The sequence below is a fragment of the Rhinoraja longicauda genome, chromosome 8 (genome assembly GCF_053455715.1).
Source record: "Rhinoraja longicauda isolate Sanriku21f chromosome 8, sRhiLon1.1, whole genome shotgun sequence".
NCBI classification, from domain to species: domain Eukaryota; kingdom Metazoa; phylum Chordata; class Chondrichthyes; order Rajiformes; family Arhynchobatidae; genus Rhinoraja; species Rhinoraja longicauda.
Window position 1 is genome coordinate 50,718,020 of NC_135960.1, and position 25,454 is coordinate 50,743,473.

General features: G+C 41.5%; 3 protein-coding genes across 4 annotated transcripts in view; 1 reads left to right on the forward strand and 2 right to left on the reverse strand.

The window, feature by feature from the left end:
• phgdh (phosphoglycerate dehydrogenase) overlaps positions 1-8,763 on the reverse strand; it is a 31,226-nt gene extending 22,463 nt beyond the window's left edge. Inside the window, exons 1-5 of the mRNA XM_078403929.1 lie at positions 8,566-8,763; positions 6,952-7,103; positions 5,418-5,483; positions 4,104-4,158; positions 3,368-3,466 (exon numbers count right to left, since the gene is read on the reverse strand). Coding sequence (XP_078260055.1) covers positions 3,368-3,466; positions 4,104-4,158; positions 5,418-5,483; positions 6,952-7,103; positions 8,566-8,700 — 507 coding nt within the window. The 5' untranslated portion in view covers positions 8,701-8,763. The remainder of the gene's footprint in view (positions 1-3,367; positions 3,467-4,103; positions 4,159-5,417; positions 5,484-6,951; positions 7,104-8,565) is intronic.
• Positions 8,764-9,596: 833 nt separating this feature from the next.
• Positions 9,597-25,454, forward strand: part of cfap210 (cilia and flagella associated protein 210) — a 38,477-nt gene continuing 22,619 nt past the window's right edge. Inside the window, exons 1-2 of one of the 2 annotated variants that reach the window (XM_078404528.1) lie at positions 9,597-9,726; positions 22,991-23,068. In XM_078404528.1, coding sequence (XP_078260654.1) covers positions 9,642-9,726; positions 22,991-23,068 — 163 coding nt within the window. In that variant the 5' untranslated portion in view covers positions 9,597-9,641. Of the gene's footprint in view, positions 9,727-19,825; positions 19,962-22,990; positions 23,069-25,454 lie in introns of those variants that run through there. The other variant, XM_078404529.1, reaches the window with a different exon arrangement.
• On the reverse strand, positions 17,358-19,658 carry phospho2 (phosphatase, orphan 2). The gene is made up of 2 exons (XM_078404526.1): positions 19,523-19,658; positions 17,358-18,893 (listed from the first exon to the last, which is right to left on the reverse strand). Exon 2 carries the CDS (start codon positions 18,876-18,878, stop codon positions 18,153-18,155), a length of 726 nt encoding a protein of 241 aa, XP_078260652.1. The 5' UTR covers positions 18,879-18,893; positions 19,523-19,658; the 3' UTR covers positions 17,358-18,152.

Sequence of the window (25,454 nt, forward strand, 5' to 3'; positions counted from 1 at the left end):
AGTATTTTGTTTCTATCTTTCAGAAAGGATTAGTTGGCTTGGCACATGGCATATTTGCTTTCACTCAGCGAGCAGAGAACAATGTAGCAACAAGAATGGTGAGGTGCTGGTGGACTGGAAACAAGGCACAAGGAACTGCAGATGCTGGTTTACAACAAAACCAAAGTGCTGGAGTAACTCAGCATCTCTGGAGAACATGGATAGGCGCCATTTTGGATCATGGGGCTGTGGTGGGGTAGGGTTTTTTTGAAGATCTTAAGATGGATAAATCCCTAGGGCCTGGTGGGATCTATATCAGGTTATTGAGAGAAGCAAGAGAGATGTTTGCAGGGGCCTTGATGAAGATCTTTCTATTCTCTCTTGCCACAGGCGAGGTCCGAGAGGATGGAGAGTAGACAATGTTGTTCCTTTGTATAAGAAAGGAAATAGGGATAATTTGGGGAATTATAGGCCAGTGATCCTCGCATCAGTGGTAGGGAAGTTATTGGAGATGCTTCTTAGGGATAGCATTTGTTCACATTTGGAAGGGAATTGGGTTAATTCGGGACAGTAAACATGGCTTTGTGCATATCTTACAAACTTATTTAGTTTAGAGATACAGCACAGAAACAGGCCCTTTGGCCCGAATCTACGCCGACCAGCGATCCCCACACACGAACTACATGCCCTAGAGACAATTTACAATTTTACCAAGCCATGAAGCCTACAAACCTGTACATCTTTGGAGTATGGGAGGAAACCAAAGCACCCGGACACACAGGTCACAGGGAGACGTACAAACTCCATACAGGCAGCACCCATCGTTAGGATCGAAATCAGGTCTCTGGCGCTGTAAGACAGCAACTCTACCTCTGCGCCACCGTGCCACCCCTCAACTTGATTGAGTTTTTTGAGGTGGTAACGAAGGTCACTGATGATGATAGGGCAGTATATATTGTCTACGTGGTCTATAGTAAGGCACTTCATGTTAAGCTAATCTAGAAGTTTGAAATGCATAGGAACCACAGTGAGTTGGTTGGTGGTTTGGATTCAAAAATGGTTTACCCATAGAAAACAGAAGGAAGTGGTGGATGGGTGTCTTTCTGGCTGGAGGTCTGTGACCAGAGGCGTTCTGCACAGATCTGTACTGGGACTCCTGTTTGCAAAATTACTTATATGAAAATGTACTCAGGTTGGTTACTAAGTTTGCAGATGGCACACAAATTGGTGAAGTTGCAGGAGTGAGGAAGGCTGCCAAAAGATGCAGTGAGATATAGATCAATTGCACATATGGGTGGGGAAATGTAAACTGGATTTTAATCCAGGCAAATGTGAAGTGTGCATTTTAGGAGGTAAGTTCACAGTTAATGCAAAACCCTAAAGAGCACTGATGTACAAAGGGATCTTGGGATTCATGTCCATAGTTCCCTGAAAGCAGCAACACAAGTAGAGAGAGTAGTAAAGAAGGCATATGGCATGTTTGCATTGGGTGCAAGAGTCAAGAAGTCATGTGGCAGCTTTATAAAACTTTGTTTAGGCTGCATTTGGAGTATTGTGTGCAATTCTGGTCATGGCATTTCAGGAAGAATGTGGAGGCTTTGGCGAAGGTACAAGAGGTTTACCAGGGTGCTGCTTGGATGAGAAGTTATTAGCTATAAGGAGAAGTTTGTCAACCCTGAATCGCTTTCTATGAAACATTGATAGCAGAGGGGATAGAAAGTTTACAAAATTATGGGAGACACTCAATCTATTTTCTCCAGGGTGGAAATGTCAAATATTAGCGGCCAGAGTTAAGGTCAGGTTAAGGCCAGAGGGGGAAAGTTTAAAAGAAATGTATGGGAGCAGTTTTGCTTTAAACAGAAAGTAGTAGAAACCTGAAGCCCAATGCCAGGGTTGGAGGGGGAAGCAGATACAATTGTGGCATTTAAGAGGCACTTAGAGAGGCAGATGGACATGCAGGGAATGGAGGAATATTGGTCATGTGCAGGCAGAAGGAATTTGGTTAATTTGGCATCATGTTCGGCGTTGACATCATGGGCCTAAGGGCATGTTTTAGTGCTGGTGGGTTCTATGTTCTAACATGCGTAGTCTGAAAAATCTGCTTGTTCAGCATTACCAAGGTTCCAAGCGTGCTAGATTATCAGAGTTTTACGATATTCTGTTTTTGTTTGGTGGGAAACAACAGCAGCGTAAGCTGATTGTTCGAAGTGTAAACAGGAACTGCTTTTTCTGACCAGCAAGACTTAAAACTACATCAGAAGGAAAGGAAAGTGTTGCACTCCATCTGATAACGTGGGGGTAAATTTTGTGCCAGAACCGGGTTTCCAGCAAGAATGAAATCCCAACAGACGCAAGCACCAAGAGGTCAGAAATGAGTGCATCTCCGCTCAATACCAAATAATACTTTCAGCTGCCAAGCACAAATTCTATCGGCGCTGAGGGACCTGAGGAAGGGACTTAGAAATTCAAACGCAAAACATCTATGTTGGAGATATCAAAACCGCATTTCGTGAAAGATGAGCAAAATTGGCCTGAATACTTTAGTCTTCTTAGATTATATACCATCCTGATATTTTAAGATAAAGCAGTTTTACAATGTTATTTTTATATTTGAATGCAGCAAAGAATAATAAATTAATTGTCAATGAAGCGAATGTCCTCCTCCATGCACTGACATGAATCAAGGTCATGAAGGGGAGGGGGGGGGAGAGAGATGAATGTTTTGTTGTTCATACAGAAACCCCGAAGACATTAATTTTCTGTAAATGAGGCGTGCAAAATCAAAATATTAAGTACACCCTGAATCGAGACTTATACCTCAAAAAACCTTTTGCAGCTTAATTGGTTTCTGTAAAATGTCTGCAGTGGGTAGGGAGTGGGAAAGTGGGATAACATAGAACTATTGCAAACAGGTGGTCGATGATCACTGTGGACTGGATGGGCCGAAGGGCTTGTTCACATGGTGTATTTCTCAACTAAACTTGAAGACCTTCCCTTGATTTGGTTTAAGTAATTCCCTCTTAATCCTTTTTGGCCTTGGTTTCACTTTACTTGAAATCTCTAGGCATTTCATTGTTGATGCTACAAAAACACAAAATGTTGTCAAAACTTCTTGTGTGTGTGTGTTTTATATGTATGAACCCGTATGGTATAAACTTCCTTATTAATCCTACACCATCCAAGTGGTCAGTTTGTCCATTCGACCATTACAGGCTTGGGACACAGATTTCACCTTGTATTCATTTTCTGCAATGTTATCTCTAACGGAAACAAAAAGATTTATTTGGTGAAATATTTAAGAATGAGATGTAATAAAGTGCTGTTAAAACATGTCAGGTTGCTTTATTTATTTTAAATAGCTGAATTCCCATGTTCCACCATACATTACCTTCATTCCAAAGGACTGCATTCTGGTTGCTACTTCCTTGCCAATTCTTCCAAGTCCCACAATTCCAAGAGTTTTTCCATACAGCTCCATGCCCATGAACTAGGAATAAGATCAGGAAAATTTGGTCACATCACAATCTTCAAAGCAAGAAAACTTTAGACTTCACTTTTGACTTTAGAGATACAGCGTGAAAACAGGCCTTTCGGCCCACCAAGTCAGTGCCGACCAGCCATCACCCTGTACGTTAGCACTGCCCCACAGACTAGGGACAATTTACAATTTACAGCAGCCAAGTAACCTATAAACCTGTACGTTTTTGGAGTGTGGGAGGAAACCCTGCAGAAAACCATGCGGTCACAGGGAGAATGTTCAAACTCCATACAGGCAACACCCGTAATCGGGATCGAATCCGGGTCTCTGGCGCTGTAAGGCTGCAACTCTATCTCCGTGCCACTGTGCCACCCTCCAAAATGCATCTTCTGTTGATGCACAGGCTTCCCATTGACTTTTTATTATCAAAACTATCGCACATAAACTTTTTGCCAGTCAGGTCTAAAGCACTGTACCCATTTTATTTCTCGATAAACATTAACGATTTGAATTCTACGTGCGATAATAAGGCAGTGTTAAAGCCAACCAGTTATTAGCAAAGTTTCAAAATTCAAAAGATCATTTCCCCCGTACAATTTTGGGCCACTCGTTTGTGTTCTCGAAACAATTCATACCTCTACCTTACCTTTTTTCTCTCCCATTTTCCAGCTCTCATCGAAGCAGCCCCTTGAGGAATTTTCCTACAATAGCAAATGAATTTTAATTTTAATTTATCACAGCTGAAAAGCAAAGAAAATAGCTGTAAATATTCACTAATATTAAACAATTGTCCAGTGCAATAGAAATGGAGACAAAGTACTGAAGGGTTGCAAACCAAGACATCGCCAATCCATGTCCTCCAGAGATGCTACCTGACCCACTGGATTACTTCAACACCTGTGTCTTATTTTCTAGAAACACTCAGCAGGTTAGGTAGCATCTGTAGAAGGAGATACATGTTGGACTCTTCAGGACATCATTTTCTGTTTTACTTTATATTTTCAGCATCTTCAGATTGTTAATTTTCAATAAAAGACAAATGATTTGGATCAAGATGCAAGCAGTTGCGTTGTTTGAAAAAAATATTTAAAATAATATGAACACAAAACGGGCATATAGGATATTATCAGCTTATCTACTAAGCTTATGCCCTTCACACTGAAACAGATACAAGACAGAAACTGTGGGTCGGTCAGCAGTAGACTCTGAAGAGATTTTGCAGTGATGCAGTAATAAGGAGACATGAGCACCTCCAATAAGATAAGGTAGTATAAGAAAATAACTGCAGATGCTGGTACAAATCAAAGGTATTTATTCACAAAATGCTGGAGTAACTCAGCAGGTCAGGCAGCATCTCAGGAGAGAAGGAATGGGTGATATTTCGGGTCGAGACCCTTCTTCAGACTGATGTCAGGGGGGCGGGACAAAGGAAGGATATAGGTGGAGACAGGAAGATAGAGGGAGATCTGGGAAGGGGGAGGGGAAGAGAGGGACAGAGGGACTATCTAAAGTTGGAGAAGTCGATGTTCATACCACTGGGCTGCAAGCTGCCCAGGCGAAATATGAGGTGCTGTTCCTCCAATTTCCGGTGGGCCACACTATGGCACTGGAGGAGGCCCATGACAGAAAGGTCAGACTGGGAGTGGGAGGGGAAGTTGAAGTGCTCCGCCACCGGGAGATCAGATTGGCGAATGCGGACCGAGCGCAGGTGTTGATCGAAGCGATCGCCGAGCCTGCGTTTGGTTTCGCCAATTTATATATAATATAATATATATAATCAATTTATATATATATATAAATAAAATATCAATAAGATAAGGTTATCAGCATGCAACACTAGCTTTGACTTGCAAATTCATTTGTGATCCAAGACAAACATTATTAATCATGTGTTTTTGACAATGCTTTGTTTTAATATGATTTACGTTAGGATATCTAAATTGGTTTAAAAATGCCTTACCTGGCCAAACACATGATCATCGCACAAGTCAATTCAGCAGCACTGATTGTGTTCCCATTAGGTGTGCTGTGGAGAAAAACGATTACAAAAAAGTTACTGAAGTAAGGTCTCAACCCGAAACGCCACCCATTCCTTCTCTCCTGACATGCTGTCTGATCCGCTGAGTTACTCCAGCTTTTTGTGATACCTTCGATTTGTACCAGCATCTGCAGTTATTTTTCTATACGAAAAAGTTACTAATCTTTGGAACATTGCAAAACCTTCAAAAGAAAGGTTAGACTGTTTTAGACTCTGGAGACACAGAGTGGAAAAAGACCCTTCAGCCCATTTAGTCCGCGTCGACCAGCAATCCTGTACACTATCCTACACACTAAGGACAACTTACAATTTTATGGAAGCCAATTAACCTATATTTCTGTACATCTTTGGAGTGTCAGAGGAAACCGGAGCACCCAAGAAAACCCACATGGTCACAGGGTGAAGGTAGAAACTCTGTACAGTCAGCACCCAGAGTCAGGATCAAACATGGGTCTCTGGCGCGCTAAGGCAGCAACTCTACCGCTGCAACACTGTGCCACCCCTTCATTGACTTTAATACTTTGCGAGTGTAGACATTTTTTTGGTCTGCTCATTTACCTTTCAATAGTAAAGCAAAATCAAATTCTGTGACAGAACAGTAGAGAGTTTCATAACTTTTTGCCCCTGATAATTTAATCCAGTGCCCCTGAACATCTGGTTCATAATTTGTAATTTAAGTTAACAAAAATCTTATAAGAGATTCTTTAAAACGTATTACATTAACATCAAATCTGTGCAGCAGAAGCAGTGTGCATTTGGTAGGCCATTCACCAAGTTTCAAAGCTTCGCAGTACTCGTGTGAACTTCAGGGGCAAATATTTTGGAAGGTGTTTAGTTAATACGGGCTCCCAAACATGCTTTTAATAAATGTTTATGAGCACACAAGTCAGGCAAAGCTACTTAAAATAAAAATGACTTTGGAGTCAATGTCATACTGCACAAGTATAGGACCCATGCATTTGATGCATTGCATCAAATGTCAAGTGCCCATCCACATTTATCCTTTTGTTCCTTTCAAATACCTGTTACCTTCCTCATTACACCTCTATTGCCTGACACCTATCCTTACTGGAGGAAATTGTCAGTGGCCAATTGACCTACCAAGCCACAAGTCTTTGGAATATGAGAGAAAACCGTAGTACCTGGAGGAAACTAATAGCGTCACAAAGAGAACGTGGAGACATCACACAAGGATAGAATTTAATTCCAGAACTGAAAACAATTCACTAATCATTTTAACTCTGGCACACCAAAACTTTTACAATAAACAACTTGATGACTTGAAATATTTCTTTTATATTTTAATACTGTTAAAGAATATTAATTATGCTCAAATAATAAAAAAGTAATCCCAAATGTATTATCTGTTACAAAGCTAATTATGATTTCATGCAGATTATTGAAAATCTAATATGCTCAGTCTTTTTGAACTTTTAAATAATTAAATTGTGCATACTTCATCACAATAATTCCATTCCTTGTTGAAGCATCAATGTCCACATTATCCACTCCGGTTCCTGCCCGACCAATTATCTTCAGATTCTTGGCAGCATTTATTACATCAGCTGTAACCTTTGTTCCTGAACGAATTACAAGTCCTTCATAGTCCTAATAACAATAAAATTTGATAATATACTTTACTAAAAGTCTCCCAAAGAGAACTTCAAGCAGTTTTCTTATTATAGAATTTGAAAATAACACATTTTAGATAATATACTGCATCAACAATGTTATTAACTCGATGTTTTTTTCTCATTTCAATGCAGGTTTATTTAATTAAGCTGTTCCTAAATATTTACCTGGTATTCAGAAAACAGTAAACTATTTGGAAAGTGGAGCCACAGGAATATTTCAGGCACCAAAAGCATTTGGTGGGATCCCCACTAATTAAAATAAAATGAGTATGGAAGGGGAAAATAAGGGACAACAAAAGGAAAATAAATAAGGGGGTGGAAGAAACAAAGGGCCATATGATAGAGTGGAAACAGCTGGCTGATGCTTCAACTCTACTCCAGCGAGAGATTATGCATCTCCCCTGGGACTTGATACCAAACCAATGTTCTTCACAATTACCTACCTCCCTCCCTCTCCCCCCCCCCCCCCCCCTCCCCCCTCAGCGCAGGTGATGATGACATTAGAATGAAAGAGTGGGAAAGGTAAAGGAGCCAACGGGGGGATGGGGGGGAAACAACGTACACCTTCAGCATTAATTACAGATTGCATCATGTGGAATTGCCTTCACTCCATTTTCTCAGATTCAAATTTCAAAGACGCCTGCAGAAAACCTTCAAACTGTGATGTTTTTGAACTGTTGTATTTGGGAGACGTTTCTATATTAATTCAACTTACAATTGAACAGTCTGATAAGTAGAGGCTTTCCTCTTTGATTTGCACTTCACTGGTAGAAAAAATAGTCAATAAGTCTCACGCAACAAGCACCAAAATTAGATCGATTACGACGCAAGAGTTTCAAATCACTACTATTTAATGCTGGAGCCTTAAGTTTCAGAACGACCGAAATAATGTTTTGTGAAAATTAATGAAACAAAAAACTGCAGGTGCTGGAAATCTGAATTAAAACAGAAATGTTAAAAATACAATGCTTTGTGCGATTTGGGTCAGTTTTAATTGGAACCGAATGTTAAAGGCAAGAGTAATGCCTTTAACTTGCTTTAAATATATACATTAAAAACAATTGGACGCAGCGGGACTGCTGGCTCCCGTACAGCCCGAGGCTGCCTTGGCACTTCTCATTGGGAAACCTCTCAGCGCTGTTGCATCAATAAAGATCCTGGTTGACTGATCCCGGAGCCACGCCATCACACTGATTCTCTCTCCGACAATATTATATAACTCAAATCAAGATTGCTTGCAGCTCATCCGCATCCGATCGCATTTCGTCCGTTTGTTTACAAAGGGGGAGGGGGAAGAGATTGTCTTCAGATGAAGATTACCAGCTCTCCCTCCTCAACACTTCTGCAACGTTCCCAGCACATTCCTTCCACCCTCCCTGCAAGCACCTGAACGCCGCCAGCCCACCGCACAGTAACTATCTCACTGCGAGTCCCACCTTTATCTCAGCAAGCAGCTCGTCCTTCGTCATGTTTTTCTTCTCTGTCACTTTGATCCCGTTTTCCTCCAGGATCTTCTTGCAATTGGCATCCACGCTCTCGCTGATGAGGAGGCGACGAACAGAAAAAGCCATCTTTCCTTCCAACTTCGGGAGTGAAAGTATTCACGTGATCAGCAGCCCCGACTTTTCAAAGCTGCCTTAACCCCGCCCTTCGGCGACTAATATGAAGCATATTCTTTTTTCTTTTTTTTAAAAAAAGCACAAAGCCACTGCTTGCAAAACAGCAAATCAAAAACAAGCATGCCGATTTCAAACCTGATATTGCGATTTCAAACGCAATTTGTTCTCAGGGTGAACAAATGTCAGCATAAATTAAGGAATGTACAGAATAAAAATTCTTACGGTAAAATGCAGAATAAATGATTACGTCACGAGAATTTAAACATTTTCCCAGTTCACATTTTCACCTACATTTTATTGGAGGGACTTTTATTTGGGATGCATTTACACCAACATGTTTCGTACCAAGCTGAAGCAGACTCCGGGAGGCATAAATGACCGGCCCGGCAGGGAATCTGGGTCGGCTTTGTTCAACTATTTGACTGGTGCCTGATGCCAAGTTAAAGAAAGCAGTTTTGCATCAATTCTGAATGTGCAGACTTGGATATCCTGCTGTATTTTTGTGAGATTTCTGTGCGTTTCTGCAGAAACTCTAAACTTTTTAGTGTCTCTAAACTAAACTTTCGCCAAAGGTTTAGTGGGAGATTTTGCAGTGCATTTCAATGGTGTATTCTGCACAGCCCATTGGTCAAAATCTCCCCGTCCGCTCTCTGCACAGTCTGAAGTCGGAATCTGACCCGAAATGTCACCTATCCTTTGACTCCAGTGAGCAGCATGCTCGACCAGCTGAGTTACTCCAGCACTTTGTCTCTCCCCTTTCTCTGTACAATAGGCTATTAGCAACTAAACTGGCAACAATACCAGGGTCAAAACGAATGCAGAAACACAGCAGGGCTGCCAAAGGAGCCGCTGGTCGTATACGCTGGGAGAGGAGATGGTTTTGCAAACAGAAAATGTTGGTTATATTCAGCATCTTGGAGGGAATGAGAAGGAGAAGCAGAGTTAATATGTCTTGTCGACCATCTTTCGTCAGAACTGGTAAAAGTTAGAAATCAAAAACGTCTTCAGCTGCGAGGAACGTGGGGAGGTGGCGTGAACAGGGGGGGAGGGGGGGATTCGAAGGAGAGCAAGTGAGATCTAGTGGCCGTGAGCTGGCGGAGAGAGGTTGCTGAAGGCTTGTTTATCACTGCTGGAGGACATGTAAACAGAACGGGATGAAAGTGGAGACAAGAACAGTGATGGAAATGGTTTTAGGAACTAGGGGTACTCTAAGGTCCGTGAGGCTGAGATTGGGATGGGGGGGGGGGGGGGTTTAATGTGCGGTCATACCCAAGAATGCATAACTTGTTTATTGTGTATTTATAATATACTTTATTGTGTATTATATGTCATAGCTACTTTCTGGCATCTCTCTCTCTCTCTGTGTTTACATTCCAAAATGTTCCATAATGGTATATAATCTCCATTTTTTTCTGTCACCTCCTCTTTCTTTCTGCATACCGTTTCTTCAGCACGCCTTCTGCCACTAAGAAGCCATGTCCTCACATATTCTTCGGAGTTGAATTTTGACAGAGGAGGTCCCACCAACTTAATAAATAGAAGAGTTGAGAGATGATCAGTTTGAAGTCTTGCACGTTGTGGTGACATGCAGAAATTCATGCCACTGAAGCTTCTTTCACATTCTGCTATTGATACCGGAATTGTATTTACAGCCATTACCAGCTGCTGAAAATCTGCAGAAACTATCTTCCCTTTAGATTCCTTGAATTCTCTGAAGGCTCTGACACAAAGCCGACCATTTAAGCCAAATTGTTCTGCCATTTCTTCTACATCATTATCCCCAAAGGTAAAAAGCGAATCTTCTGGAATATTGTTAATATCTAAATATTTCGACTTGTTAATTAACTTTTTACTTTTATCATTGGAAGCTGTTCAAGCCGCCTGGATTTCATATTATTGACCAAACTCCTCAAACTCTGTTGTATATGTATAGTAGGTACTTTACCAGCTCTCAAATTTATTCCATTAAATATCATCTGGCTTGTTGCTTTATCCACTTGAGTATAAAATTTTCCTGGCTTCTCTATTTGACATTCAAGAACCATGATAGTTCGTTTAATTTCCTCATGTGCTTTACTAAGTGTACAATTTGGGTTCTGCAGTTCAAGTGACAGTTCAGACAACTCTAGCAAACTGTCCATCAACAAGCCCAAATTATTTAGGAAAGCTGATGACTCTAATACCCTTTTCAGCCCCTCGTACTTTGCTCTCTCTGCACTAGATCTTGAAGCATCACAGCGTGCTTTTCCAAAATGCTCCCAAATAGCTTTATAAGACTGCCACATTGCCTTTACAGTTCGACGAAGCAACCCATCTCACACTGAAAACACGACCAATTTTCAACAGTTGACAGTGAAGAGCCTCAGCACATGCAGTTAGCTTCTTAGGAGACCTATGATATAAGGAATACAATGTATCACAAAATATCTGAAAATGATTCAAACCTGCAACTTCATTTATAGCATCACCTACACTGAGCAGCCTCCTCTGTGCGGGAGTATGGAGGCCGACCGCTCGCATATTTTCTGGAACTGTGCAAAGATAAGGCCATACTGGGAAAATGTTAATGCAGCTGTTAAAAATATTTTGGGTTATAAAATCCCAAATACCTGCCCTGTGATGTATTTTGGGAGCATTAAAGATGTTGTGATGAGAGAAGATATCTACTTGACTAAAGTTCGACTTGCAGCAAGTAAGAAAGCCGTTACCAGACATTGGCTTAATGAAAACAGTCCAAAACAGGAACAGTGGCTGGAAATTGTTCGACATCTTTGCTATGGAAAAGTTGACATACCTTTTGAGAGTCAAAGAGAATACAGTTGGAAAAAAAAAAGGAAAAAATTGATCATTTATGTGAGACACAACACCAACTAAATGAATGCCTAACTAGATATTAGAAGATTATATTATATAGAACTAGATCATATGTTTGTATGAATAATGAAATATTTCCACACAACCAATCATTGTTACTTTTTATTATTTGGTAAGTGTTTTACCAAATAATTTATAATTTTTATTTTTTATTTTTTTTATTTATTATTATTTTCCTTATTTTATTTATGTTGATGCTGTTGTACTGTTCTGTCTATATCTCTGTGAAAACTGAATAAAAACATAAGTGAGAAAAAAGGGAGTCAGCCGCCTCTCTTGCAGTAGCCGTTTCCTCATCTGCGAGTTGCTAATGCCAAGCACTGTTTTGTCACGGAGCAAGCTGTCCGTCATGCATTGGCAGAAATTGCAATACTTCGCTAGTGTTCGCAGGCTAGCAAGAAACGATTCAAAGCTCTCTCCTGATTCTTGCTGTCTCTTGTTGAAGAGATATCGCTCATGGATTTTGGTCTTTTCGCCGATGGCGTAATTCTCGAACGCTTGAATGATCTCAGCCATGTCTCGGCACTGTTACCTGTAGTCCTGACAGGCCAATTGTATGAGGGAACAATGCCGTCTGGTAGGCTGCAGTCTGCCTGTCCAGCTGTGCAACCACACTATAGTCAGTCCACATCTGCCGCCATGTTGCCCAACCCTCAATCACTCCGCGATTGGCTGTTAATGGGGTTGATGGCCGTATACCGCTCACGGGAGACGGACCAGCAGCGTGCAGTGGGCCGCGACTGGTTGCTAGCTGCACTTGCTGCTGGCCGCTCGTCCCTTCTCCACTTGCACTCGTCGCAGCGTGCTGCTGAACGGCCGACTGCCCCTCCCCCAGCGTAGACATTTTTCTCCACAGTTGGAATTGCTTTTACTCGCCCCTGAGTCTGTTTCCACGCGTGTCCCTCGGCGCTTGACACTTTCGCTAATCGTTAGCTGTCGACTGTCCTAGCCGGGACCCTCAGGTTGCGGGTAAGAACGATCCTCAAAGCTCCACCACGATTGAGACACGATTTTAAGACAAAGGAATCCCGTGCAGGCACACGCGTGGACTTTATTAAGATATTCCCAACATCAACATACACTACCTTAGCATATATCACAACGGGTCAGACAGCATCTCTGGAGAAAAGTAATTGGTGGCGTTTTGGGTCGGAACCCTTCTTGAAACTTGGGAGTCTTCATAGGTCGCAGGCGAAATGCCAGAAAACCTCAAATGTGATACTTATATTCACGAAGGGCCTGTGGATAAACCATGTAAATACAGGCGAATTAGTCTAAAGTAATAGTGGAGAAATAAGGGTAAAAGTCCAAGGTATAAGATTAATGTACACAGAATGGCAAGGATTGATCCGGGATAGTCAGTATGGATTTATTAATGAATGATCATGGGGGGGGGGGGGGGGGGGGGGGAGTAAGTAGCAGGGGTTTTGCAGTTACCTAAAATTGGAGAATTCAATGTTGGATCTAAAATTGGTTGGTAACTGGAGGCAGAACATGGTGGTGGAGGGTTGCTTACCTGTTCAGATCCCAGAGGCTAATAACGTACTTTAGCGATTAGTGCTGATATTTTATATACAACTTTTAAAGATGAGAGAGATTGACTTTTAGCTGGACTGCAATAATAGGTGTTCCATATTTCTCAGAAAGAGACCGTAATATTGTATCCTTATTGTTTTGATGTGTTTATGCCTTATTCTTAATTGTTAACCGTATGTTTGTGTTGTTATTTGTGAGCAGAGCACCCAGGCACATTCCTTGTAAATGCACATACTTGGCCAATAAACTTATTCATTCATTCATTCATTCAAATGTGAACCCATCAGGGTTCCCTTGGCCACATCCTTTTGATGTAGAGGAAGTGAGTGGAGTTAAAGGACAAGTTATTACCCTTTTAATGGGCGGTGTTGGAGTTTACATATTTGGTCTCTCTTTATTGAGATGTTTGCTGCAAGGTGACTTTCCCAATGAGCCATCAATTTTGCAAAGGAACTGAAGAAGGGTCTCGACCCGAAACGTCACCCATTCCTTCTCTCCCGAGATGCTGCCTGACCTGCTGAGTTACTCCAGCATTTTGTGAATAAATCGATTTGTACCAGCATCTGCAGTTATTTTCTTAATTAACTTCAGAATGGGGAGAGAACACCACAGTCACAGTGGCCTTGAGAAGGACAGCTTATTCTTGCATGAAAAATTTTACTCCCAAAATCAAAGTTGTGAAAAGACTATTGGAATAAAAATAGCACTAGTACAGGTATTAAATTACAAAACTCTCAGAGCAATAGTGGGAAACCAAGCACAGATTTCAAGGCTAAGGAAAACAAAAATGGCAAACGAACAGCATGCTTTAAGCCGTCTATAAACTATGTGACCTCTTTTCTTCAAGACTATTCGCTGCCAAGTTGGCAAAGTGGAAAATGGGAAATACAAAGCAACTATCCGGCACATGAAAAAAGTTACTGAACGAGTGCAGGTTTGCCAGTTTTTGCTTGAATACTATCATCGTGCAAATAAAATTGTGACTCAAGTAACAAAATCTCTTGCTGCCTACAACCACTTGGGAAACAAACAGCATATATTTAAATAGTCCCCTGAAGTGCTGACGAAACAGTGCTGAACAAAGGAACTCTAGTACCAAGGTTTTATTTTCCAGAAAATGATTTGGCTGCTTTAATTTATACCTCTTTGCTGTACTTTGCTTTTGTCTATTGTTTCTTGTCTCATTACTTGTATTCTTTTGATTTACACCATCTTTCCTTTTGTCATTTTATCTTGTCTGTTTTCTCTTTTAAGTTAGAGATACTGTGCAGAAACAGGCCCTTCTGCCCATCAAGACCTCACTGACCAGCGACCGGCACACCAGAACTAGAAACTAGAACTGATTTTTTAATGTTAGAATTGAAGTTTAGGGACCAAGTTGTAGCCTGAAAGAATTTATTTATTCTGGGTAGAATAAACTACATGTTGCTATTTGACCACAGCTCTTTTCTGCACATGTTCAATTATATTTTGTTTCATGGAAATATCTTTGGCAACATTAATCTGGATATTCTCTTTCATTTTCATCATTTATTTCTTCTCTGCAAACCATCACTCATCCTAACTTTGTTTTCTTGGTATGATTCAAATTTTTCTATATTCCTTCTGAAAATACCGTGTGAAAATATTGTATTTGTTAAGTAAAATTATTCAAATTGTCTTCCGCTTTTTTCTTGCTCTAATCCTCTAGCCAGCTGCTATTTCAAGCTTTCAATGAAAGGAAAATCATTCATGTTGGAAAGCCATTGCCAAAGTGCAGCTTCCAATCATCCTCACTTCAATTCTGCAAGTTATCTTGTTGTGCATGAGGTTGTCAGCATGGCATGCAGGCAGTAAGAGAAGGAAGGGTAACATTGCGACTGGTTGACAGTGTATATGAAAGGACACAAAATGCTGGAGTAACTCAGCAGGCCAGGCAGCATCTCTAGAGAAAATGGATAGGTGATGTTTCCATCTGAAAGGGTCCTGACCCATACCATCACCTATCCATGTTCTACAGTGATGTTGCCTGACCCGCTGAGTTACCCTACCGCTTTGTGCCCTTTTGTGTAAACCAGCATCTGCAGTTCCTTGTTTCGACGTTTTCAGTGTTTATGGCTGAGTATGCTTTATAAGCGCAAAAGCACCAAAATCATCAATGATAACTTTCCCCGTGACAGTCTCTTTGGTTGTGTAGTGATGAACATAGTGCTCCAGCCACAATTTCAATCCTGACCCTTTGGTCCTATGTATGTCTTTGCACATTCTCCCTGGGTTTCAACTGGGTGCTCTGGTCTCCTCCCAACACTGGTATGCCAATTGGCCACTGAAGATGTCCTTCGTTCTTTCTTTGAAATCTCTTCCAAGTGAGAGATTTGAGCTTGGTAATAAGCGCGAGGCTGATCATTGCCTTCCACTCTATTCCAGGACATGATCAACATCAGAGTATGTCCAGTATGGTAACTTAGAGGAGGTAGATGGGGCAGCTACAACATTTAAAAGACATTTGGACAGGTCCATGGATAGGAAAAGCTGAGATTGATATGGACCATCTGCGGGCAAATACGACTAGCTGAGATGGGGCATCTTGGTCGACATGGACAAGATGGGCTGAAGGGCCTGTTTCCATGCTTTGCGAGTCGTATAAAGATAACAAACTCTAGTAATATTTATTAAATATTTCCTATCAATTTACCAGATCAATATGCACACCATCACTTGTTGACTCCTTGGATAAAGCCGGTTCAAGTGGAACCACTGTAGACTTTTGCTTGTCATTGGGGATTCAGGTTGGGGCAAATGATAAAAAAGAAAGGGTGAAGGTAAAGATGATTCTGCTGTGTGAAACTTAAAATAAATAGTTCTCCTCAGCCGACATAAGCACCGCTCAGAGTATTTCTTTTTATTTTAGTAATTACAATAATTGCGATGTGAAATTGTTCTATAAATCTGAACAGTTTCTGTCAAATATTTTGGTATGGCTTATTTTCAAGGGAATCTTATGTGCACTGCAAGTATTATTTGAAGGAACATGGATAATTTTGTTAGTCATGCATTCCCCTTTTCTGTGACAATGGACAGTTTTGTTATACTCATACTGTAATTCTGATTGTGCAGGGCAAGATTATGTTGGGCACATTCCACCAACAAAACCTAGTGCTAACTTTGAAGGATGGTCGTGGAAGGCAAAGATCAACTATGATCTTATGAACGGCACAGAATGCCCAAAGGGACAGATATAAGAAAGGGGCAGATATCAGGGACCTCCTAATTCTTATAACTATTCCAACAATTAATCATGTTTTCTCCATATGTTTTAAGTCGGAATTGTACCTGGTTCCGTTAAAAAAAGTTTTTATTGTTGCCTAGAAACAAGACAAGTAGCAAGCTTTCAATTTATTTCCCAATAAGAAACTTACTAAGATAAAGGTTTCTATTCAGAGCTGGGGTCTACTATCTCTGAAACCTTTGATTAACTGAGTCTTTTATTCTCACTAAATGCAATAGAGAATGGAAGTCTTATTTTATACATATAGCTTGCTATAAAAGACTGATCAAACCATCAAAGGCTTCATGAGTTTTTTCAAAAATGTGTCAGAATGTTTTTAACATTTCCTCAACTGGATCACAATATGTGACAGAAACACCATAAACTAAAATGAAAAATTCAGTAGTAAAACAAAACATTTATTAATGTAATGTTCTTGCATGTCACCACAATCTAAAATAGTGCATTATTTAAAAAAAATTGTAGGTATAATTATACATTCATTGTTTGTCTCAATTCATATAAAATAATTGTCTTTTCATAATGTACAAATGTTTAACAACCACAAAGGAAGAACACTTCATTTCTGCACGTTTACCTGTTGATTTCACTTTTGAAATATATTGATATCGTAAATTGAGGTGGGAATAGGTGTAAAACATTGTCACTAATTCATATTATTTGAAGATTAATAATCCCTTCCTAAGCACAGAGCATGCAGAATATCAACCTCCATAAATCTGACCTGCTGAGCATTTTGTGAATAAATCCATAAATCTATATACTGAAACTGGGGGGAAGGGGGAGGAGGGACAGGAAGGGGGGGAGGAAGGAGAGGGGGAAGGGAGGGAGGGGGGGAAGGGAGGGAGGGAAGGGAGGGAAGGGAGGGAGGGGGGGAAGGGAGGGAGGGAAGGGAGGGAGGGGGGGAAGGGAGGATGGGGGGGAAGGGAGGGAGGGGAGGGAGGGGGGGAAGGGAGGGAGGGGGGGAAGGGAGGGAGGGGGGGAATGGGAAGGGGGTGGGGGAGGCGGAGGGAGAAGGGGGGGGAAGAGGAGGTGGGAGGTTGTAGGAGGGAGGGGAGTGGGTGGGAGAGGGTGCTGCATCAATGCAGGAGTGGTTTGGTCTAGTACACTTTAAAAAGAAGCAGGCAGAACAACTCAATGATCTTGCATTATCGACCATCAATAGGAAATACTACACAGATTTGAACACGTTTCCACAGACATACAACCATAGATTTTCATGCGCCATTACTTTTCTGCAACATTGGTTCATAAACAGCATCTTTATGATCCCATAATGCCCTTAAAAATTCCAGTTCAAAGAGCCTATTGAAATGAATATCGACCTGCTTTGCAATAATAGAACCCAGCTTAGATTTGCAAGCGTGAATTAGTTAAATTTAACAGGATTTTCATAGTCTTGGTTAATTTATCATTCTGCAGCTGGGAAAGTAACCCCAACATTTTTTTAAAATAAATGTTGCTGTGGACAAATGCATTTAATTCAAGCATAATGGTCTACTTGACTAATTCAAATTCCTTTGTGAACCAAAGTACAATATAGTAAGGCTACACACAGAAAAATCCAGCCCTTAGTTTCATTGTTTGAAATCGTTAAACTATACAATTGGCACACTGAAGTATCTTTACTCTTCAGTATGTTTGACAATTTTATGAATTGTTGAATTATAAAATTGAATAAAACATTTATGGTGGCTTTAATCTTATTTTGTTTTAAAACAGGGACTTAAGTTAGATATGTTTTCAAATAAGACAGGATTTCTTCACCTGAAGACCATATCACTATGAATGGTTGCATCGGACAAGAGTCTCTTTCAAACATTTCATTAATCAGCTTTTCCAACTTGTACCCTTTTCTGACCATAGCAACATCACTTTCCTCCAAACTTTCAATTGGGCACAAGTCATTAGCTCCATCACCTGTGTAAATTACTTTTTTGTATCGTATTCCCACTTTTTGTTGAGCAGCAATAAAGTCATTCAATGCTTTTCTCTTGCAAAGATTATCAGGGCATTGTGGGCAACAATGTGAATGAAAATTCTTAATTCTAAGGAAACCTTGTTCATCAAAAGTTGCCGGATTTGTAAGAATGCTATCAAAAGCCAACCTTGTATTTGTAAACTCTAAGATCCAATTGATGAAAACTGTGTTGGAATCAGAAATAATAAGGCAGTCAACTTGATCCTTACTCTGGCAGATGAACTTTAGGAGATCAACCATTCCCGAACAATATGGAATAGATTCCATAACTTGTTTTATCTCAGGTTCCTTGATTCCTTGGTCTCCAATGTAACCGAGGACGCTTTGCATGTATTCATTCCAGTGCTTTCCATCATATTTTTTACGAAGCCAGTCTGGAAGTTTCTTTCTAGGAGTACATCTCACAACCCAAGTATCACTGTTCCCATCTACAATTGTGTGGTCAAAATCAAAAACGAGTAAACTCTTCATTGTTTGGATAGCCTCCTATTAAAAAAAATAAAAAAGAAGTATTTTTATATAACTGCACACATGTCTTATTTTAAAAAGGCAAAATAATAAACACGTTGCATGTTTACCCTATATTGTACATTTGGTTCAGAAAAAAACATAGAGATAGGCCCCTTTGGCCCACAGAGTCCACACCAACCCATTCATATTAGTTTTATGTTATCCCACTTTCTCATCCACTCCCTACACACTAGGGGTAATTTACAGAGACTAATTGACCTACAGGTCCACACGTCTTTGGGATGTGGAAGGAAACTGATCCTGCAACTTCTGTATTCCCAGAAATACCTGCCATTGTTGTTCCACCGTCTTCCCTGTTAGGGTCTCTCCAGTCAACTCTGGCCAGCTCCTCTCTCATACCTCCATAGTCCCCCTTGCTCAACTGCAACACTGACACTTCCGATTTTCTCTCCTCTTTCTCAAATTGTAGATTAAAACTGATCGCATTATGATCACTACCTCCTAATGGCTCTTTTACTTTGTTGAGTTCCCTTAATAATAAACCTCCAGCACAGAGCGGACACTATGAATAACCCAGACGCTATCCCAAGCATGCAGCAAGCAACCTCTCTAATTTTTCAGTCGCTTAAACTAAAATAAAATACCTTGCGCACGACTCTTCAAAGAAACAATATATTCCTCAAAAGAACTTCATCTGGCGCGAAAGATCTGACGGGGCCAGGGGTGAGCAGGAGCTGAGCGGCTCCGCTCTGTCGCCGCCCGTTTGCAGCGGCGGTTGGTGCCGTGTTCAACAAGACAAGACAAGAGCGCGCGCGATGCCGCCACGCTCCACTCATTGTTCGCGTCGCTCCACGTGACCCCGCTGCGCGCGCGTCGCCCTGGCAAAGGAGAAACATTCCGCTGCCCCGCCTGCTTCCGGTGCGGTTGCTGAGCAACGGGACCCCACCGCGGGGAGGGGGGAGGAGGAGGGAATGTTCGCCCGCACCGAGTAACTGCGACCGTGCATTCGCTGCTCCACGCAAATGGCGGCAAACCTCACGTTGCCAAACCGAATACTGTTAAGTGACAAGAGGAACAATTCAGGTGAGTTCTTCAAAGCGGGTAAATGGACCTAAAATCAAGAGAGTCAAGCGTGTTTCATTGTCAATGGACACGAAAAGCTGCAGTAACTCAGCGGGACAGGCAGCATCTCTGGAGAACATGGACAGGTACAAAGTGCTGGAGTAATTCAGCGGGTCAGGTAGCATCTCTGGAGAACATGGACAGGTACAAAGTGCTGGAGTAATTCAGCGGGACAGGCAGCATCTCTGGAGAGAAGGAATGGGTGACGTTCCGGGTCGAAACCCTTCTTCAGTAGTGTTTAATTGTCATACGTACTGACAATAAAACGATGACATTCTTACTTGTAGCAACAGAATAGGTCTATAAACACACCACTCATAGAAAGCATAGAATAAACAAAAAGAAAATCAATAAATGAACAACCCCAATACTAAGGTAAAACAGCCTGAAGTTCTCAATGCAACTAGAGACGCTGTAGTTCAGCAACAAACAAACGAGAGTTTTAGTATATAGATGCTAAAGTTACCTACAACGGGACCCCACCACTGGCCATATCTTCCCATCCCCTCCCCTCCCTGCGTTCCGCAGAGACCGTTCCCTCCGTAACTCCCTGGTCCACTCGTCCCTTCCTACCCAAACCACCCCAACCCCGGGCACTTTCCCCTGCAACCGCACGAGATGCAACACCTGTCCCTTTACCTCCCCCCTCAACTCCATCCAAGGACCCAAACAGTCTTTCCAGATGAGACAACGGTTCACCTGCACCTCCTCCAATCTCATCTATTGCATCCGCTGCTCTAGATGTCAACTTATTTACATCGGCGAAACCAAGCGCAGGCTCGGCGATCGCTTCGCTGAACACCTGCGCTCGGTCCGCATTAACAAAACTGATCTCCCGGTGGCGGAGCACTTCAACTCCCCCTCCCATTCCCAGTCTGACCTTTCTGTCATGGGCCTCCTCCAGTGCCATAGTGAGGCTCACCGGAAATTGGAGGAACAGCACCTCATATTTAACTTGGGCAGTTTGCAGCCCAGTGGTATGAACATCGACTTCTCCAACTTTAGATAGTTCCTCTGTCCCTCCCGTCCCCTCCTCTTTCCCAGATCTCCCTCTATTTTCCTGTCTCCACCTATATCCTTCCTTTGTCCCGCCCCCCTGACATCAGTCTGAAGAAGGGACTCGACCCGAAACGTCACCCATTCCTTCTCTCCTGAGATGCTGCCTGACCTGTTGAGTTACTCCAGCATTTTGTGACTAAAGTAATCAAGCGGTATGTAGATGGAGTGGTTGACTATGAATTTCAGCAACTTTTTGACTGAATGGCACGACAGTGATGAGGAGCCGTGACTAGGGTGTATGTTTCTGGTTCTAATGGGCACATGTTGCAGAGACCAAATAGACAGAGACTTTAGGGAAGCAAAACAATGTTGCTGTACTTACGAGGAAAGGAGAAGACACTTAACATGCAAGGCTCTTGCTAAATTACATTGCAAACTGCTGTACTGAGCATAGCATTCATTACCTGTTGCAGTTAAAGGCAGGTTCGCTGCGAATACTGGTCCTTTAATGAACGAGATTTAAGAACAAAACATAACTGATTGGAAGGGAGCGTAAATTAGTGCCATGCTGGATACAATAAAGAAAGAAAATACAAGGGAAAAAGAAAGTGGGAGTGAGGGAGAATCCAAGGATCAAGCAAAAATAAGACAACATTGATTCAAAAATCATTAGAATATCTAAGAAGCTTATTAATTGCAGGAATGAGAGTCAACTGTTTAAGTTATTTTATTTTTGTGCCAGAAGGGTTGAAAAAAATAATGTATTAACAGTTATACAATTGAGAAGTACTAATGGCAAATTTTCTACAGTCAATGTAATGGCCAATTACGATGGAAGTACATAATATTTGCAAAAATGACATGGGTTGAAAGCCTACAACTACTGGTATGAGGCAAACAGTGGAGTGATTGGCAATTCATTGTTGGAATTTGTTGGCTGATTTATTATGGCATAAGTATGAGCTGTATTTTCTTCCAAAAGGATTTGGGTCAGAATATAACAGAGTACAAGTATATTGGTGGAGAATGTGAGATTACCACATTGAAATTTGATACCATCCTAAATTTCTTTAATTAACCACAGATGCACCATTTTCACAGACTTTATTTCTCAGTGGAATGCATTTTTGTTGAGAATTGTGAAATGGTTTTTTAAGTTACTTTCACTATTTATCTATACCTTTTCATAATTGTCCCAGTTCATTTTAGTTAACTCTGCCTTCATATGTTTATAGTTGCTTTTATTTAACTTTAAAATACAGGTTTTAATTCAAATTGAATATGAGAATAAGAATGTCCCAGAAGATCCTTTACATATGATCAGTTCTATAATAGCCATTTCCCTGGTTAATTCCACAATGTATTATTCAAGTATCTGTCCCCAATACACTGTATGAACTCAACCTGAAGACTGCCATTGCCAAGATAATTTGCTCAATCCATTTGAAGATTAAGACCACCCATAATTATTAAGGTAACTTTATTACAAGCCCACATTATTTCTTAATGTATAATCTGTCCTGCAGTGTTGCTGCCATTAGAGATCCTGTAGACTATTCTCACCAATGATTAGTTTCCTTTGTTTTTTCTCAAACTGATTCTTCTTCTTCTGAGTCAAACCATTTTTCTTATGTGCTAATCTCAACCTTAACAAAGAGCTCCCCACCTCCTTTTCCCTTCTGTCTATCTTCCCAAAATTCCAAGAATCCCAGAATATTCCGTTCCCATCCTTAGTCACCTTGCAATTATATTTGTGCAATCTACCTTTGTTCATATATTTGGCTCCAAATACGAATCGCAATCCATTCCTCAAATCTTTAGAGTCCACAAGATTCTTAATGAGAAACATGATTATCTCAACAATTTTGCGAAAGTAAATTAATAGTTGCAGCATTGATGGAAATTCAACTGTTAATTAATGGTAATTATTATAATTGTTTATTTTTGACTGCCATTTTTCAGATCCTATACTTATTATGTATGCACTGTAGGTAGAATATCTTTAGGTCAGAAGACCAACCTGTGTGCCCCAAAGTGTTCTGAGGAAAGGGATCTTGGCGATGTGAATGGTAAGTTGTTTTTAATGTTGAAAAATGTAGTCATGCATGTAGTGTTAAATTATAAATACAGAATTAAGTTGAAAATTGTTTAATAGACATAGCATTGAAATTATTTTTGAGTAATATTAGAAAAAATGTACTTAAATTGTACCTGAATAATACAGAATTGTGAATGTATGCTAATGTTTCCTCATTGTTTGTAAATGTTTTTAAAAAAGCCGTGTAAGTTCTAGATCTGGGAACGGATGGGATGACATAAAATGCTGGAGTAACTCAGCGGGACAGGCAGCATCTCTGGAGAGAAGGAATGGGTGATGTTTCGGGTCGAAACCCTTCTTCAGACTGATGTCAGGGGAGTGGGTGATACAGAGATACGACTGGTGGGAGAACTGGAAAGGGGGAAGGGATGGAGAGAGGGGGAAAGCAAGGGCTATTTGAAGTTAGAGAAGTCAATGTTCATACCGCTGGGGTGTAAGCTACCCAAGCGAAATATGAGGTGCTGTACCTCCAATTTGCGCTGGGCCTCACTTTGACAATGGAGGAGGCCCAGGACAGAAAGGTCAGATTGTGAATGGGAGGAAGAGTTAAATTGCTGAGCAACTGGGAGATCAGGTAGGTTTAGGCGGACTGAGCGAAGGAATTCAGCAAAACGATCTCTGAGCCTGCACTTGGTTTCGCCGATATACAGAAGTTGACACCTGGAACAGTGGATACAGTAAATGAGGTTGGAGGAGATGCGTGAACCTCTGGCTCACCTGAAAAGACTGTTGGGGTCCTTGGATGGAGTCAAGGGGGGAGATAAAGGGACCGGTGTTGCATCTCCTGCGGTTACAGGGGAAAGTACCTGGGGAGGGGGTGGTTTGGGTGGGAAGGGACGAGTTGACCAGGGAGTTGCGGATGGAACGGTCTCTGCGGAAAACAGAAAGGGGTGAGGATGGGAATATGTGGCTAGTAGTGGGATCCCGTTGGAGGTGGCAAAAATGTCAGAGGATTATGTGCTGTGTGCGACGGCTGATGGGGTGGAAGGTGAGGACAAGGGGGACTCTGTCCTTGTTACGAATGGGACGAGGGGAAACAAGAGCGGAGCTGCGGGATACTGAGGAAACCCTAGTGGGAGCCTCATCTATAATGGAAGAGGGGTGAACCCCCGATCCCTAAAGAATGAGGACATCTCTGATGACCTGGTATGGAAAACCTTATCCTGGGCGCAGATGCGTCAAAGACGGAGGAATTGGGAGTTGGGGATAGTGTATTTACAGGAAGCAGGATGGGACGATGTATGGTCTAGATAGCTATGGGGAGTCAGTAGGTTTGTAATAGGCGTCAGTCGATAGCCTGTCTCCTGTGATGGAGACGGCGAGATCTAGAAAGGGTAGGGAGATGTTGGAGATGGTCCAAGTGAATTTGAGTGCAGGATGGAAATTAGTAGATGAAGTTGATGAAGTCAGTGAGTTCTGCATGGGTGCAGGAGGTATCACCAATGCAGTCATCAATGTAGAGGAGGTAGAGTTCGGGGATGGGGCCTGTGTACGCCTGGAACAGTGATTGTTCGAGGTACCCTACAAAGAGGCAAGCATAGCTGGGGCCCATGTGAGTGGGCCTTGGATTCGCCTTGGATTTGGAAGATGTGGGAGGAGTCGAAGGAGAATTTGTTATGGGTAAGGGCCAGCTCTACTTGGCAGAGGAGAGTGTTAGGAGATGAAAATTGGCTGGTTCTACGGTCAGGGAAGAAACAGAGTGCTTTAAGATTTTTCTGGCAGGTGATGAAGGTGTAGAGTGACTGGACATCCATAGTAAAGATGAGGTAGTGGGGGTCTGGAAAACGGAAGTCATTGAATAGACGAAGAGTGCGTGAGGTGTCTTGGACATAGGTAGAGAGGGATAGGACCAGGGGGATAGGATGTAGTTGAGGCATGTGGAAATGAATTCAGTGGGATATGAACAAGCAGAAACAATGGGTCTGCCAGGGCAGTTTTGCTTGGGGATTTTGGGGAGAACATAAAATCGGGGAACGATAAGGTTGGAGGGTTTGGAGGGCAGAGAGCCGGAAGTAATAAAATCAGAAATGATGTGTGATATTAAGGCCTAGTGCTCGTCTGTGGGATCATGGTCCAAGGATAAGTAGAAGGAGATGTCTGAGAGTTACCTTCAATTTAAACCAGCATCTGCAGTTCTTTCCTACACAGCAGATGGGATGAATTGGAAGTACAGTGTCCACCATTGATCTATGTTCACACTTAGGTGCTAATGTTGAAATAAATCCAGAAAATACAGTAAACACTCAGTAGATCAGGCAAACCTGTGGAAAATGAAATGTTGTTTTCAGGATAAAGACCCTTCTGGGTCAAAATCATTAACTCTATTTCCTTTTCCCTTTCCACAGATGCAGTTTGAT

Coding starts and splice junctions, on each gene's coding strand:
- phospho2 (XM_078404526.1), bottom strand. CDS start 18,878: ATGAAGAGTTTACTCGTTTTTGATTTTGACCACACAATTGTAGATGGG.